The 17,895-nt window shown below is 43.7% G+C and overlaps 1 protein-coding gene across 1 annotated transcript; it reads right to left on the reverse strand.

The window, feature by feature from the left end:
* Positions 1-889: 889 nt before the first annotated feature.
* On the reverse strand, positions 890-2,037 carry LOC143888704 (uncharacterized). Its single transcript, XM_077393131.1, has 2 exons — positions 1,434-2,037; positions 890-1,354 (listed from the first exon to the last, which is right to left on the reverse strand). Exons 1-2 carry the CDS (start codon positions 1,872-1,874, stop codon positions 890-892), a joined length of 906 nt encoding a protein of 301 aa, XP_077249246.1. The 5' UTR covers positions 1,875-2,037.
* Positions 2,038-17,895: the final 15,858 nt, after the last annotated feature.

Here is a 17,895-nt window from a genome sequence, read left to right on the forward strand (position 1 = left end):
CCCCGACTTGGGAAGGGCCATATCGAGTGAAAGAAGTTATCCGGCCAGGAAGCTATAAACTGGAGACACTGGAAGAGCACTTATTACCTCACGCCTGGAACTCCAAAATCTCAGGAGATATTATCAATAGACAAAATCTACAGCGTAAAAAGGTGACTTTGTAAATTTGTCAATTTGTTGTTATAAATAAATAATCTTTTTTGCAGACTTTGTTTCACTCTTACTCTCTGGAAACCCAGTTCACAGAACTCGGGTACTCTCTGGAAACCCAGTTCATAGAACTCGGGTACTCACTGGAAACCCAGTTCTTAAACTTGGGTACTCACTGGAAACCCAGTTCACAAAACTCGGGTACTCACTGGAAACCCAGTTCACAAAACTTGAGTACTCACTGGAAACCCAGTTCTTAAACTTGGGTACTCACTGGAAACCCAGTTCACAAAACTTGGGTACTTACTGGAAACCCAGTTCACAAAACTCGGGTACTCACTGGAAACCCAGTTCACAAAACTTGGGTACTCACTGGAAACCCAGTTCACAAAACTTGGGTACTCACTGGAAACCCAGTTCTTAAACTTGGGTACTTATTGGAAACCCAGTTCACAAAACTTGGGTACTTGTTGTTCCTAAACTTGGGTACTTGTTAGAAGACCAGCTCGTCACAATTCGACTATCAACAGCCTCAGTCCCAGGTTATCAAAATTAAAAAGACAAGTCGAGCAAATCACTCAGTTGAGAAATTTCAGAGACAGACAAATGTGATTTCATTGATCAGAATATGTGGGGCCTCGAGGGCCATTACAAAATTCACTTTAAAAAGGCTGGTAAGAGCTGTAGGGTCTCAAGGACCATTACAAAACGAGGTCAAAACAAACAAAAAATAATAATACTAAGCATCTGGAAGAGAGGTGATGTCAGCAGGAGCATCAGCAGGAGCATCTGGCTCCTCATCAGTAATCTTCGGCCTGGCAGGGAGAGTCATGTTCTGCATCAATAAGTTTGGATTGCAGGCCTGGAGCTCCTGGAGGCAGTCGTAGTATCCAAGACTATAAGCCTCGCTCGACAGGCTGAAAAGTTCAGCCTCCTTCGCCTCTGTGGCCTCCTTCACTGCCTTCTCCTGCCTCTCAGTGGCTCTTCCTCTTTGAGCCTCCATGGCTTCAGCAGCCTTGACCAGTTTCTTCTTCTCTGCGGCCAGATCCTCCTTCAACAACCTCTTCTCCTCCTCTACTCGCCCGATGCTCGTTTGAAGCTCCTGCACCTCAGCGGCCAACTTTCCGTTCACCTCTTCAGATGCAGTAATGGCTTGGGAGAACTTCTTACTCTTCTCCTTGAGGTCATTATAGTAGAGCAAGATCTGAAGAAAGAAGCAGGCATCAGTATGGTGAAAGGAAGAAATGGGCAGAAAGTTAGCAAACGGATCACCACTTCCTTACCTGGTAAGCTGAGGATAGCACAGCCTCCTCTCCTGTAGCTGGCGGCTCGTGAAGGATCTGTTGCTTGTCCTTCCGCAGCAAACACTTGCTCATGATCTCTGCTGCCACTCGGCTTTCGCCTAGGGCAGTGTCATCCTTCAGAACGGCCCAATTGGGTCGAAAGACGTTCTCACTAAGCCCCGTAGGAGGGCGAGCCCCAGAACCAGTTCCGGTAGAAGCACCACCAGACTTAGAGGAGCCACCGCCCTGAGCAAAGGGGCCTATTAGCTTCACCGTAGTCTTGGGCCTCTGGGATGGGGGAGGAGTGCCCTGTGACGGGGCCGGACTCCCCAGTACAGTCGCCTTTCTCTTCTGGCGCTCCTGTTGTGCCTGTGCAGCACCCTCCTGTGCCCGGGGCTGGGCTCCCTGTCTTATCTTCTCGACAGTCGATTGTTTCTTCATTTCTGCCAGACAAGCAAGCAGTCAGAAGCAAGCATATAAAAGTAAACATATTTTAAAAGACAAGTCTAGCTACATACGTTCTGGAGTCGCGGCACTCACGCCCAGTCCAACTAGCACCTCCTCTCCTGAGAACTCTGCACAGCGGATAAGGCCTGATTGCTCAATCTCCTTCCGCATCAAGGCGAAAGTCTCTTTGTCCTCACTCTCGATGAGCGGCTTTCGACTTAATTTGGAAGTGTCCGGAGTGTCCCACACTAGAGGGACAGGCCAGGGCTCACTGACCTCCTTATCCTCGACGTAGAAGAACCTATTCTTCCATGAATGTATTGACGATGGGATACCGGTGATGATTTTGAGTTCAGGGCGCTGGCTGATGTAGATCCAGCCCCCTTCCTTATGCCTCTTCAGATGTGCACAAGCACGGAATAGCGACAAGCTCACGCTCCTCTCTAACCGGCCGTGGACAAGATACAAGAACCCAGTCAGCAGTCTCCATGAGTTCGGAGCTACTTGAGCTGGGGCCAGTCCGTAGTATCGAAGCACCGCTGCGAAGAATGGGTGCAGAGGAAATCGGAGTCCCGCCCTCATCGACTCCTCATAAATACAGAGATCTCGACTCTCGTTACAGGCTCTGTCTCCCTCTATAGCTGCCTTCAGTTCAAATCTTGGAGGCACACAGTACTTATTCCTAATGTCGCCTAGCATGGACCTGGTGAGGTAGTTCTCTTCGACTAGAGCTCGCAGGTTGTATTTTGGGTTGGCATCCATCCGCGCTCTAGCGACTACCTCCACCGCCTGACCAGGAGGGAATGTTGTAGACGCCTCAGCGACGTCACTTTCAACACTCCCTTCTGCTCGGGAGAGACTAACAGTGGGGAGTGGAGTGGCGTTCAAGTCTAAAAACACCTCCTCCTTGTCCCCTTCGTCGTCACTATCTACAAGATCTACTCTAGCGGACGTCCTAGCCATTACAGGCTCCTGCGGCGGCCTAAATTCTGAACTACTGCTAGTGGAGGACTCCGTACCGGACTCGGAACTCGAATTACTATCAGACATGTAGTAAAGAGAAGGGCTGAGAGGAATACCGGTGAGTGGAGCTCGTCAAGTCCTTGCGCAACTCGAACTGCGAACTGCGAACTGGGAACTGCGAACTGGGAACTGCGAACTGAGAACTGAGAAGTCGAAGCTCCCAGAGCAAGAAAAAGAAGAACAGATGAAAAGTAAAAAGTAAAGAACGAAAGGGGGTAAAACCTCCTTTTATAGCTTTTCAGAGGCGGTGGGGCATTAAATACGATGCACGCATCTCGAGGACACTTGAATGGCGCCACGTGTCCCATATTTATGACGGACACATTCTCCCACTCAAAAATACGATCAAGCACGCGCGTGTTCCTACGTGCATGAAAATTCACATCTCCGCTCCGTACTACATGCTCCGCACTCCATGCTCCGTACTACATGCTCCGCACTCCATGCTCCGTACTCCGTACTGGATCTTTAAATCCGAACTGGATATAACGCGTTTAAACAAAACGACAAAAACCAGTCCGGTCCGAACCGGACTGGCCGCTAGACGACAAAAATCAGTCCGGGAAAATCCGAACTGGATATAACGCGTTTCAACAAAACGACAAAAACCAGTCCGAACCGGACTGGCCGCTAGACGACAAAAATCAGTCCGGGAAAATCCGAACTGGATATAACGCGTTTCAACAAAACGACAAAAACCAGTCCGGTCCGAACCGGACTGGCCGCAAGACGACAAAAATCAGCCCGGGAAAATCCGAACTGGATATAACGCATTTCAACAAAAAAAAACCAGTCCGGTCCGAACCGGACTGGCCGCTAGACGACAAAAATCAATCCTGGAAAATCCGAACTGGATATAACGCGTTTCAACAAAACGACAAAAACCAGTCCGGTCCGAACCGGACTGCCCGCTAGACGACAAAAATCAGTCCGGGAAAATCCGAACTGGATATAACGCATTTCAACAAAACGACAAAAACCAGTCCGGTCCGAACCGGACTGGCCGCAAGACGACAAAAATCAGTCCGGGAAAATCCGAACTGGATATAACGCGTTTCAACAAAACGACAAAAACCAGTCCGGTCCGAACCGGACTGGCCGCTAGACGACAAAAATGAGTCCATATCCGGACTCAACTTCCAGCCGGACTCCGGACTGGACCTCCGGACTCCACTTCCAGCCGAACTCCGGACTCCACTTCAAGCCGAACTCCGGACTCCACTTCAAGCCGAACTCCGGACTGGTTCTCCGGACTCCACTTCCAGCCGGACTCCGGACTCCACTTCCAGCCGGACTCCGGACTGGACCTCCGGACTCAACTTCCAGCCGGACTCCGGACTGGACCTCCGGACTCAACTTCCAGCCGGACTCCGGACTGGACCTCCGGACTCCACTTCCAGCCGGACTCCGGACTGGACCTCCGGACTCAACTTCCAGCCAGACTCCGGACTGGACCTCCGGACTCCGGACTCCACTTCCAGCCGGACTCCGGACTCCACTTCCAGCCGGACTCCGGACTGGATCTCCGGACTCAACTTCCAGCCGGACTCCGGACTGGACCTCCGGACTCAACTTCCAGCCGGACTCCGGACTGGACCTCCGGACTCCACTTCCAGCCGGACTCCGGACTGGACCTCCGGACTCAACTTCCAGCCGGACTCCGGACTGGACCTCCGGACTCCACTTCCAGCCGGACTCCGGACTCCACTTCCAGCCGGACTCCGGACTGGATCTCCGGACTCCACTTCCAGCCGAACTCCGGACTCCACTTCCAGCCGGACTCCGGACTGGATCTCCGGACTCCACTTCCAGCCGGACTCCGGACTGGATCTCCGGACTCCACTTCCAGCTGGACTCCGAACTGGACCTCCAGACTGAACCCTCCGATTCACTTCCACACAACACCTGTCCATCCAGATAAGCGATCAACCACACTTTCCCAAGTCACTCAATGACTTGGAAAACTGGGGGGCAACTGATGGGGTGTAAAAACTCCAACCACTCACAGGCTGCCACCTGTCCCAGAGCGGGTGAATTCCAGCCACTCACAGGCTGCCACCTGTCCCAGAGCAGGTGAATTCCAGCCACTCACAGGCTGCCACCTGTCTCAGAGTAGGTGAACTCCAGCCACTCACAGCCTGCCACCTGTCCTGGAGTAGGTGAACTCCAGCCTCTTACAGGCCGCCATCTGTCCTGGACACCTGTCCAGGACACCTCACCAGGTTTTCCCTATAAAAAGGGATTCAAAGCTCAAACCAATGGGTAATGCGAAAATCCCTTCTCTCCCTAAACTCTTAGACATCTCCCCTTCACTCCTGCTCATACTGACTTGAGTGTCGAAGGGCCTGTCCGGAGTAAAACCCGGTCTGGTCTTCTGACCTCGCTTGCCTTGTGCAGGACTCAACCCTCATAGCAGGACTCGTTCTCGACCACTTCACTCCTCGTTCACTCCGGTCCCCCAGGACTCAGCTCCCCTAGTCATCCAGCTCAGCTCTTACGTCGCTGCTGTACCTGTTACCGATTTTAGGTCTAACAGGGTTGTCAGACTTAGTTTGCCACTCTATAGGTTCAACCCATCTTATTGGAGAGAACTAAGGTTGTACAGGTTGATGATCGACAGCTACAGAAGATCGGAAGGGAAATCGAATATGGTTCCATAACTGAGTTTAGAATTTATGAAGATGGTTTATTAAGGTTTGGCGACAAAATGTTTGTCCCAAATGATCCCCATTGGCAAGATCAAGATCATTTCTTAGCCACCATGAGATATGCCACATGAATTACGAACAAAATAGTTTCCCAGTCATGGTCAAAATATTTGCGAAACTTGTTACAATAACAAATGATCATAAAACAGGTACCGAACTTCATCATAATCAATAACCATCATGAAACGTGTATTGAAACAAGTCATGAGTCACAAATCAATTTTGTAATCCAATCACCTAGCAATCAGAATCATCCAGAAGTCAGAAACACGACTTAACATGTGCGTGCATAGAGATACGAGTGCAAAAAGCCTGCCCAAAGGCCCAAATCGAAAGAATTCCAACTTAAGGTGAAGCCCTCAGGACAGTCGACCTACCTGCCCCCACAGTCGACCATACAGTAACTTGGATCGTCGACCGAGATCCCTGAACGGTCAACCATACAAGATCATGATCGACCATGCCAAGAAAATAGGCCTGTGGACGGTCGACCATGCTCAACTCTCGAGTTGTCCGCCGAGATACAATTTGGGTTTTCATTGTGTGCGAATTCCTCACGATTTTCACCATCTTCAACAAACCATAGCTCCTTCACCACTCATTGAATTCGACTGAGGCTGAACTCATTAGAATCCTCATGGCGAGGGGATTCTGACAGGTCCAGTCCAGTTGTCGGAAACTCTCCATACAACAATCAGTGTCGAGACGATGGCAAAAGCTTCAAAGCCTTACAACTTTCTAACCATCGTCGAAATCGAATGTGCCCAGACTCGATGGAATCCCTGTGACGAGGAGATTCTAAGGGATCCGGTTTGGTCGCCAGAATCTTGCCAGGCAGCGACCGGTGATGAAGTTAAGGGTACAACTCAAATCTAACAAAAGGGATAATCTATTCCGCTTGCATAACGATGAAATCAAGGGAAATGAACGATTTTCACTCACTCAAGTCAGGTTTTCCGGCGTCCGAAACGTCCTCCGGTGCCTTACGCTCTCCTTGGATGCCAATATTTGCTATTTGGGTTCTTTTGGTGAAATTAACCTAACATTAGTATTTATACACCAGGTTAAGAATGCCCTAAACATGTTTATAATTTTGACAAAAATATCCCTCTTTAAAAATGAATTTAGAGACGAAATTTTTGGGGTATTTCACATACAACCACCTTTCTAAGGTTTAGTCTAGGCAAAAATAACATGTGTGTGTGGATTACCTCAAGCACAGAGCACGAGGTATTACCATATGCTAGAGGATGGTTCCCATCAATTTTAAATAGAATAAAATTAATTGCAAACCATGTGGGCTACAATCGGGTGACATAACCATGGGTAGCGCCCCGGGCTGGGTTTTTACCCTATTTTGGTATTAGAACAGCTCTAACTTACTCGTTTTATATCGGAATTAGGCACGGTTGGTACCGTAGGAAAGCTTGGAACTAGCAGCGTACCAAGAGACCGATAATATCGCAGGAATCCCGCCGGAACTATTCTAAAAAAAGAGAACAAGGGAGATCTCCCACTTTAACCCTAATCTTTTCTCAATTCAAGATCGACAGTTCTTCTCCCAAGAATCTGATCTTCATCGTGGGATGATCTTTGTTTTTAGTTCTAATCATAAATCTCCCATCCAATCATCAATAAGACCCATTGGATGGAGATCTCTTCAACCCAACCACAAACCCTAGATCAAATCTTCTAAAACCCTATTTCCCTTGGACAAGATGAATCTCTAGGGAGAAGTCAAAGACTAAAACAATGGAAGATAGAATTTAAATCAATCACATACCTTTAGAAGATGATTTTCTCCTCCCAAAACTCTTTAGATTCTGCACACGATTTTCTCCAAAAATCTCCTTTGGTTCTTGAATCCTTCTCTATCCCAAAACGTTTTCTCCAAAATTCCCACACGTTTTTCTCTATGATTTTCTTTTCTGTAGGATTTTTGGGCTTAATGTGTTACGTATTCACTTTTTTGAGATTTTTTAGGGATTGGGTATGTACGGTAGTTTTAGTTAAAAACGATTTGTGTAGGTTGTGGCTATCACTTTGCAATTTTTTAGGAGAAGTTGCTATTGTTTAGGAGTATGCACGTAGGATGTTGTTGCTAAAGTTTAGGATCAGTATTGCACTTGGATTCATATAAATAATTGTAATTGATTTAATGAAAGGAGGAACAAAATTTATTCCCAAAAGTGTGTCTTGTGCGCACAAAGGAGGACCGACCCTTCCCTTGAAGTGGGCCAGAGGCCGATCTTCCCTTTAAGAAGATCAAATCCGTTGCGATCCAAATCAGGTTCGTAATAAAGTGGTATCAGAGCAAGGCATGGATGATCCAATCATCGGACGATTGGAAGCCATAATGCATTCTCTTGATGTGAGGCAAGAGAGAATGATCAAGGAGATGGAGGTGATGTTTTCTACTATGAATGCTTGGTTTGACGAGTTGGCGGCTACATGTACGCACGGCCAGGAGGAACGCTCCAACAACCAAGACCGTAATGGTGGAGGTAGATCTTATGGTCTCTATGTGACAAATGTTTCATGTTTAATGAATTCTCGTCTTCCCAAGTACAAAAAAGGAAAGGAGAAAAAGCAACAAAAGAAAGGAGTTTGTCAACCTTGTCAATTCTGACAAGGTCGTCATCGGAAAATCCATCGTTCCTTGCAACATATCCAACGACACCGAGCAGATTCTCTTCCACGACCATCTATGTGCCAAAATTTAAAAAAAATAAGGCAATGGAGCTTTAGTGATCCACATGGTCAGATTAGTTTGAAAATGGAGTTGGCTCAACCCTGGATGACGCCATAAAAAATGGAGACTAATCGTAGGACGAAGAAAAGAAGAAAGGGAGCAAGAAGGAAAAAGGAAAAATGAAAAAGGAAAAAGATAAGAGATAAGACTTTCTAAAAGTCACAAGAAGATTTCATTTTTCTCCAACTGGCCAGTGCTTCATCTCCAACCTTGAGGAGAAGGTTGATTCCAAGAGGGTGAAATGTTACGTATTCACTTTGTTGAGATTTTTTAGGGATTGGGTATGTACGGTAGTTGTTTTAGTTAAAAATGATTTGTGTAGATTGTGGCTATCACTTTGCAATTTTTTAGGAGAAGTTGCAATTGTTTAGGAGTATGCACGTAGGATGTTGTTGCTAAAGTTTAGGATCCGGATCAGTATTGCACTTGGATTCATACAAATAATTGTAATTGATTTAATGAAAGGAGGCAGAAATTTATTCCCAAAAGTGTGTCTTGTGCACAAAGGAGGACCGACCCTTCCCTCGAAGTGGGTCAAGAGGCCGATCTTCCCTCTCAGAAGATCAAATTCGTTGCAATCCGAATTGGGTTCTTAACAGACTCTAAAAAAAAAGTCCCAATTTAGCAAGCATTAAAGAGTTCTAGTTTAACCTAACTCAGAAACCCGAAGAAAATACCCCTCCCAAACACGTAGAAACATTTTGGGGTATTTCAGTCCATGTAGGGGAGAGTTTGTTTCTCCTCTTCTACCTCCACCCCCCACTCTTTTAGATTGTAGTGAGATTGTACAATAGGACTCAAATGGAGTCCAATATACTGGTCAGTAATTCCATTCCTATTAAATTAGGGAAGTGATATTTACGCCCCTTTTCATCACCAGGGACACCCAGAGTCAGTGTATCAATGGCAAAAAGGGGGCTCATGTACTGTATGTCAGAAAAATCCAGAGGCTTTGATTGCACAGTACACAGGCAAATGGGTGTCCCTGGTGATAAAAGGGGCGTAAATATCATTTCCCTTAAATTAATACACTGATAGGGGTCCGCCTAACCCCAGCTTACCCATAAAAAAATAAAAATAATAAAAAATAGCTGAATATGAAAGAGAAAGAGTGGAGTAGGCCCACATCTATTAAATGACATCTGAACACAATGTTGGACACTTTTGTATACATTTCCCCGTACATTGATTGCTTACTAGACGAGTGGTGATCATTGTGCTTAGTAAATGAATGGTTCGGATCACCAAATCAGTAGTCTCCTAGCTAGTACTTTTTTCCTGGTATTATTTCGCATTTTGCATGGGAAAATGTGAGTGGACACTAATTCATAGGACTTAAGTTACAAAAATCAACGGCTTAGCTTTTGTTTGAGGAACACTAAAGTCGGTTGATTGATCTAGAACTTAGGTTTATCTAATCAAGGTGTTCTCAAGTGTATTTGGGCGGACTTATGATCACTGTTCAGATCAACAGATCCGACCACTTACAAGAGGCACAAGTGGGCCCCACAATTTGGGTGTTGGGAAGGAACTAGACCTGGCAAAAAGTGACCCGGACCCGCAGGTCCACCCGGCCCGCCCGTAAATTTACGGGTCCGGGTCACCTATTGGTGACCCGTTAGAAATTGACCCGCGGGTCCACCCGGCCCGTCAAAAGTGGGCTGGGTCGGGTGGACCCGCGGGTGCCCGTAGAAAAGTGCAAAAGACTGTTTTTTTCTTATAATTGTCGTATTATTTTACTTTTTTCCGTAGTTTTCTCGGTAATTGTCATATTTTATATGTAATTTTTTTACTTTTGACCCTTTTGCGGTAATTTTTCATTTCAAACTTAAATTCCTGAGAATCTTTCAAAAATCCGTAATGATTACTTCTCTTTATTGCTAGCCACCTTTGCCCCAGACCGTACTTCACCCAATCTTTTCAGCAAAGGAGTGGCTACAAGCCGAAAAATAGCCCAGGAGAAGGTGGCTAGCAAATCCCTAAATAAATAAAAAAACTCTTAAAAAATAAGTCAAAAATCCGGGTGACCCGCGGGTCGACCCGGCCCGTACGGGCCGAGTGCGGGTCCAATGTCAATGACCCGTAGAATTTTCCGGGTCACTTTGACCCGGCCCGTTTGACCCGGACCCGTACGGGCCGGGTCAAATCCGGCCCGGCCCGCCCGTTTGCCAGGTCTGGAAGGAACTTCATAGCGCTATTCTTTTTAGAATTGCCTGGTCAGAAAACGAGATCGAATCGGAGAGGGAAGGAAAAAATAAGGTAAACAATTCCCTACATTTGCATTTTATTCATCAATTGTCCCAAAGCTAAAATAACTAATTAAAGACCTATTTCTTTTGGATTTTAAGAAAGTCCAAACGGACCACAACTGATTGTTGGAGTCAAAATCCAAATCGAACAAGGGTTAAACGGTTTCTACTTGGGGGTCTCGGAACGAAATATAGTCTAATAAGGCCATGTTCTTTTTAGATTGTGGGGCCCAAGCTGATTATTGGACCCAGAATTAAACATAATTTTGAGTCCAATATGAAAAGAACAGGGCCTAAGCAGTTGCTGACTCAAAGTCAAGCGAAATGATACCCCCCCCCCCCCCCCCCCCTCCCTCCTTCTCTTTAACATTATCCGTTAAATTTTAAAGGCAAGAAAAAAACGTTAAAGGGGGTGAATTTATCCTCAAACAGTGAACCATTCTCACAGAAACAGTTAGGGGAGGCGGGGGTGGTGGTGGTGGTGGTGGGGTGTGGGATTTTATCCATTTAAGGGAGGGAAATCGTGATCTCCTTCGTCTTCTTCTTCTTCTCTCTCTCTGATTTCTTTATCTAGGGCTGAACAAAAAGTTTAGGAATTCTTTTTGCCTCAAAACAATATATTTCTAGGCTTTCTTAGGAAATCCTAAATAGAGTCAAATTCAAACAGACAAAAATGCCCCTCTAATTAGAGAGGAACGAAATTTTAAGGGGTACTTTTGGGTATTTACAAAAATGGTTGTAGGGGAGACTCTCTCATCCTTGGCGGTTCGAGTGGAGGGTTCCTCCTTCCCTTTTCATCACATAAGAAGATCAGCAAATAGAGAGGCCGGCCGTCTAGCGAGGGAGGGAGTCTCTAGGATGACTTTGGAAAAGTTTGATTTCCTTTGCCCCTGACAAATTTTGGTTTTGTAATCGTTGTCCTATAGTATCATCTCATGGTTGTTTTTTTATCATCTCGATCGCCGGGCTGATACCGCAGTTCTCATTTTTTCGATCTAATATAATTCTTTACCTTTCAAAAAAAAAATTATTCTAGAGCATCAAAAGATCTAACATCATTGATACGAATCTTTTTTCCTTAAAAATAATAAATGATGTAGAATGGAAAACAAATCACATATACACACACATGTATATAACCCAAACAAAAATGAAAAATATGTATAAAAAGTAAAAGAAAGACTGTTGAGAACAGTGTATGAAATATGCATTTCAGTTGGAATTGGCCTGACTGGGGTGCAATATGGCGATATAGACGAACAAACTAGCTGAGAGACGTTCGTCCCTGATTGATAGACACCCCGAAAGGGACGACATGATTTGGTAAAGCAGCATTACCACTCGCCAAAGCACTTCCGGCGAAGTTCATTTCCTTGACAGGGCAACCAGGTCCAGGGTTTCCATTAACGTAGGTGCACCCAGAAGGTCCAGAAGGAGGGACAGGACCTCTATCCGAAGACTCCAACATATGACCTGCTTTCTTCTTCCACTCTTCTTCATCCTCTTCCAAAACTCTACTAGCTTTGTATGGATGAATACATAGAAGAAATATGAGAAGAACAACAACAATTACAACCTTTCTTAAGAGACCCATGTTTTGAAAGATGAGGAGGAAAACAATGGAGGCTTTGAGATGGGGAGGGTATGTAACTATTTATACAAGGGAAGTGGTATATCTGCCGGCATTTTTTACTTGGGACAGCCCCCTCTAGTGTATTTATGACTACTCTTTTACACTAGAAGGGGCTGTCCAAAGTAAAAAAAGAGGCAAATATATCAACTTCCTAGATACACGTTTGTTCTGATGCTATTTGCCATATGGTTTTGACTGTTGACTACAAGGGGTTTCAACAATGGCAGTGTTGAAACGGTCATGAGAACGGAAGTTAGGTTTGTAGCTTGTTGAATCCTCCTAGGTTTTTCACTTGATCTCTTTATATTTTTTATATTAATCATGGTATTAATGGCTACGCATTCATCAGGATCATTAAAACAATCAAATTATGGGTCCCACCCGCACATTTATGCGTTATCTGAGACCATTGATCTTATAGAACATTACGAGGTGGACCCCATGGTCATGGTCCTATGCGGAACGGATATCCCGTGCGTATACAAAAAACAACGGTTTAGCTTTTCTTGGCGGAACCCTAAACAAGGTTCGATTGATCGGCGGCTAGGATCATCAGATCAAGGTATGGTCAAATGCATGTTGGTGGATCCATGTTGAACAATTTTTGTATTTCCCTTTGCGAACGTGATGCTAATTCAAAAATGAATATATAATTTAACTATAGATTTTGCTTACAAAACTAACTTTCTTGGACATTTTGGTCAGCGGAATCATCCTCGTTACGGCCTCCTTTGAAAATTTAAAGATTGGTTCATGCTGTGCGTCATGTTTATTGTTTATTCATCTGTGAGAACCCTCACAAAAGGTGATATGAGTGCTTTGGATTGCCAAGCAAGTTCCTTAAGGAATGAAGTCATAAGGGGAGTCATCTCTAATTGGTGGAAGACTATCCAAAGGGAGACTTTGTAATGCGTATAGATTGAAAAATCCTGAATTTCACTAAACTTTGGATGCTTACGAGGAGAGTCAATCGGTGCTTTTATCGAGCACTTACAAGATAAACATAAAAATAAATCAACACAACTGTGGAAAGAGATAACAATAGAATATTCTAATCTAACCTAATTACAAATTTAATCTAATTGTTTAATCTAACTAGGTTACCTCATTTAGCCCACATGCCTAATCACAACGAAGTTGATCTAACGGTGAATCTCAATCCAATCCAACGGTGAGATCCCTCATATTTCTATAACATAGATGACTAACCCCATTTAAATGAGAAGTTTTAACTACAGCTTTCAACAGTATCACAGTTCTGTTTTTTATACTGTATTTGGGTATTGTAGCCATTAATATGGCATCCTCTACTTGTACAGTCATTGTTGGATGTTCTTTTTTTTCCAATTTTTTAGGCCATATATAAATGTTTGCTTCGAGGGGGTGAGATAATGGTTGTCATACAACCATTAACCAATAAATGTTTATACAGTTTAAAAAAATATATAAAAGATTACAAAAAATGTAACTCTAATTGCTTTCCATGAAAAATAGGGAAATGATATCTGCGCCAAGTGTTTCAATAAACATGTGCTCCACTTGTTTGTGGTGTAGTATTTAAAGGGTTTAAAGAGCTTTTCGAGAACTGTAATATCCTCTTAAATCCCTTTAAATACTACATGACAAACCAGTGGAGCGCTTGTTTATCTAAATACCTTGGCGCAGATATCATTTCTCTAAATATATCATTCACGTTTGATGTATGCACCTGCTAATTTTTTCTATGTTTAGTCATTATTTCAACCACAACTAGTCTTCATATAGACTTTCAACTAAGCACAAACATATTATTCTATGCTTATTCTTACTCAAAATTGAGATGCATAAATCTATAAAGAATACTGATCATCCAAAAGAATAGTTCCAAATTCAATTAGAATTACAAAATTAGCCTAAGAAATAGTCAGTCTAATAGTATACGAATTTGGGCATGTTATTTATTTATAAAACCAACCAATAGAAGGTGAGACATTTACAGGATGGGACAGGACCCTTGGATTCAGATAAAAAAATTAGGGGTTTTGGAAGAAAGTAAGAAACAAAGATGAATAAGGGTAAGAGAAGAACTTTAACAAGTACAAGAATTATTTGGAACATGTGGTTCATGTGTGAGGTTATAATGGATGTCGTGTGAAAAATTCCTTTGATACCGGCTGCAAAAATTCCATATAGTATATTTGAAAGCTTTGAAAGCTTTCCAGAAAGCATGAAAAATCTTTGCAAGGTCATATATGAAGCAAAAATTTTGGAAAGCATATTTGAAAGGATGCAGTACTCTAAAGACACTACAAAAAATGCTAGTAAAAAGAAATAGCACTTAGAATGGCCGGGCAATTTAATTGGAAACAAGAAGCCTGCAGTAAAATGCAATTCCATATCAAGTATCGTCAATTTGAATGGAGGAAGAGGACTGTGACTGGCATCTACCATTATTAGCAAGAACCGAATATTGACCGGACGCTACGAAAGCTTGGGCAGTGACAATACCACCTGGGCTATTGATGTTCAATGGATAGGGGTGGCAAAATTGGCCGAACCGAACTAGAACCGAACCGGACCGAACCGAAAATTTGGTTTCGGTTTGGTTCAGTTTGGGGATCAAACCAAACCGAAACCGAATATTTCCAATGATTATGAGTTAGGGTGGCAAAATTGGCGGAACCGAACCTTCACTTTGCCTTTGATTGCCTTGTACTATCTTGTTGTCCATCTTGGTACTCTAAATTTCATTTGTAAGCTTATCATGGTAAAATCATTAGTACCAACCTACTTTGATCAATTTGGGTTTGTTGTCATCAAAAAAATGAGTAGGGCCACAAATGAGAACCCTTGGGCTAACAACTTAGAGGCTTGGTAAAAGGGTCAACCACGTTATCCGCTGAAGCAACCTTTGCAATAGCCACATCCCCTCTATCAATGATCTCTCGTATCATATGATACTTTCGGAATACATGCTTGGACTTCTGATGAGCCATCGGTTTCTTTGCTTGAGCAATCGCTCCGCTGTTATCACAATACAGCGTAATGGGTCTCTTCACAGAGACTCCAAGGTCGACCAAAAACATTCGTAGCCATACTGCCTCCTTCGTTGCTTCACTTGCAGCGATGTACTCAGCCTTGGTCGTGGAATCTGTTGCGGTGTCTTGCTTGCAACTTCATGTCATTGCCCCATTTGCTAAGGTGAAAACAAAACCGGATGATGATATTTCATGTCATCAACGTCAGACTGAAAGTCTGCGTCGGTAAAACCAGAAATGACTAACTTGTCTATACCGTAAACTAAACAATAATGTTTAGTTCTCCTACGATACTTGAAAATATGTTTAATTGTTGTCCAATGCTCCAGACCTATGTCCGACTGATATTTGCTAACCTCAATGACAGAGTGACAGATATATGGTCTGCTAGATAACATAGCATAAATAAGACATCCAATAGCCGAAGTGTAGGGAACCGAACCAAAACCGAACCATTGCCACCCCTATTTATGGATTGACCGAGGCATTGGATCCGAGATGGCAAGTGCTAGGATGGGGTACACAATTATAGATCCTCAGACGATAGCTAATGGCATCATGGTCCAATTTAATGGTAGCATGAACCCATGGTTGAAGATCGGGAAGGAGAAATGTGGGATAAATTGTCACACCCCTGACCGAAGGCACGACAGACTGCTGCATGCCTACAATGTAGAACTTTACAAGCATTCAAGGCTATCATACTCAAAATATCTCATACAACTTCTAGCAAATCATCGACAAGTGTTGGGAAAAATACCTCTAACTCGGTCTTGGCCCTGAACACACGGATTCACAAACGCATCGGAAAAATATAATGAACAGCACTGTATGTCTGTATCACAAGATTTATTTTTTCCTCTTTATGTAGATCAAACAAGATATTAGATATTAATAGTAATCAAGTATCAGGAACACAATCAAACCAACACATAATAAAGGCTCGATATTTTTACGTGGAAAACCCCATTATAGGGGTAAAAAACCACGGGACCGTAGTCTGAACAAATCTCCACTATGAATAATAATGGGTACACAAAAGTTCTCTCTAGATCCACTAGAGGCTAACACAATGATAGAACACTTCACCCTAAGGTGGATTTCAACAGTAATTAAAGAGAAAGTAGATAGATCTCACCAAAAGTGGGTTTATAGAAGTACCCACTAGAGATGGCTTCTCGGCGATCTGGACCGTTCACTTTGTAGCCCTTGTCGCGAGGAACAACATACTGAAATCTCGTCCAAAGCGAAGCTGATTTGACCGTCGGGTGATCCGACAAAGCTTGCCGCTTTCTTACCTCTATTTCTCTCTCTCTTATTCTCGCTACTCTTCACGTTTTTTTTTCGTGTGCCGTGCACTAGAGATAAGAAAAGAGATGCTTATCTCTAACGGCAAAAAAGATGGGCCAAAACATATGGGCTCTCCATTAAGGAGGGACCGCGCCCAACAATCTCCCCCTCCCGACTTAGGTGGAGGACTCCACCATACCCACTGTCCGCTTGCAAGAATCAAGCTTTTCCTTGGGTAATGGTTTCGTCATCATATCAGCACCATTATCGTCTGCATGGATCTTCACAACCTCAAACTTTTTCTTTTCCAATGCGTCCCGAATCCAATGATATATCACCTCGATATGCTTGGACCTTGTATGGAACGTAGCGTTCTTACTCAGATGAATAGCACTTTGACTGTCACAGTGAAGAATATACTTCTCTTGCTTGTGACCTAGTTCCTTCAAGAACTGCTTCATCCACTGTAATTCATTGCCCCCTTCAGTGAGAGCAATATATTCGGCCTCTGTGGTAGATAGCGCGATACACTTCTGCAACTTTGATTGCCAGGACACTGCTCCCCCTCCTAGAGTCATCAAGTACCCTGATGTGGATTTTCTGGAATCAACGTCACCTGTCATATTTGAGTTTGTGTAGCCTTCTAGTATGGTGTTACCACTTCCAAAACATAAACATGCTTGGGAAGTACCTTTCAAATACCTCAAAATCCATTTCACTGCTACCCAATGTTCACGGCCTAGATTAGAGAAAAATCTGCTGACAACTCCATAGCATACATTAGGCTGCCAACTGCGGAGGCATAAGGGACACCCTTCATCTCCTTCACTTCCTTCTTAGTTGTAGGACTTTGCTTAGAACTAAGTCTGAAATGACCTGCAAGTGGAGAGCTTACTAACTTTGCCTTGCTCATATCAAATCTTTTCAGCACCTTCTCGATGTAACATTCTTGAGACAACCATAATTTTCCGTGCTTTCTATCTCTGGAGATCCTCATGCCAAGTATATGTTTTGCTGGGCCCAAGTCCTTCATTGCAAAAGACTTGCTAAGTGCTTTCTTCAACCTGTAAATCTTGTTAGTATCATGACCAATAATAAGCATATCATCTACATAGAGCAAAAGAATAATAAAGTCACCACTAGGAAATTTCTTAACAAAAACACAATGGTCAGAATTTGTTTTTGTGTATCCATGATCCCTTATGAACGAATCAAATTTCCTGTACCACTGTCTTGGAGCTTGTTTGAGGCCATACAAGCTCTTCTGCAACTTGCACACACGATTCTCTTTGCCCTTCACTGCATACCCTTCTGGTTGCTTCATGTTGATTTTCTCTTTCAAG

This window comes from Tasmannia lanceolata, unplaced genomic scaffold (genome assembly GCF_043159265.1).
Source record: "Tasmannia lanceolata isolate RefF3 unplaced genomic scaffold, GAP_Taslan_0.1 ptg000012l, whole genome shotgun sequence".
Classification (NCBI taxonomy): domain Eukaryota; kingdom Viridiplantae; phylum Streptophyta; class Magnoliopsida; order Canellales; family Winteraceae; genus Tasmannia; species Tasmannia lanceolata.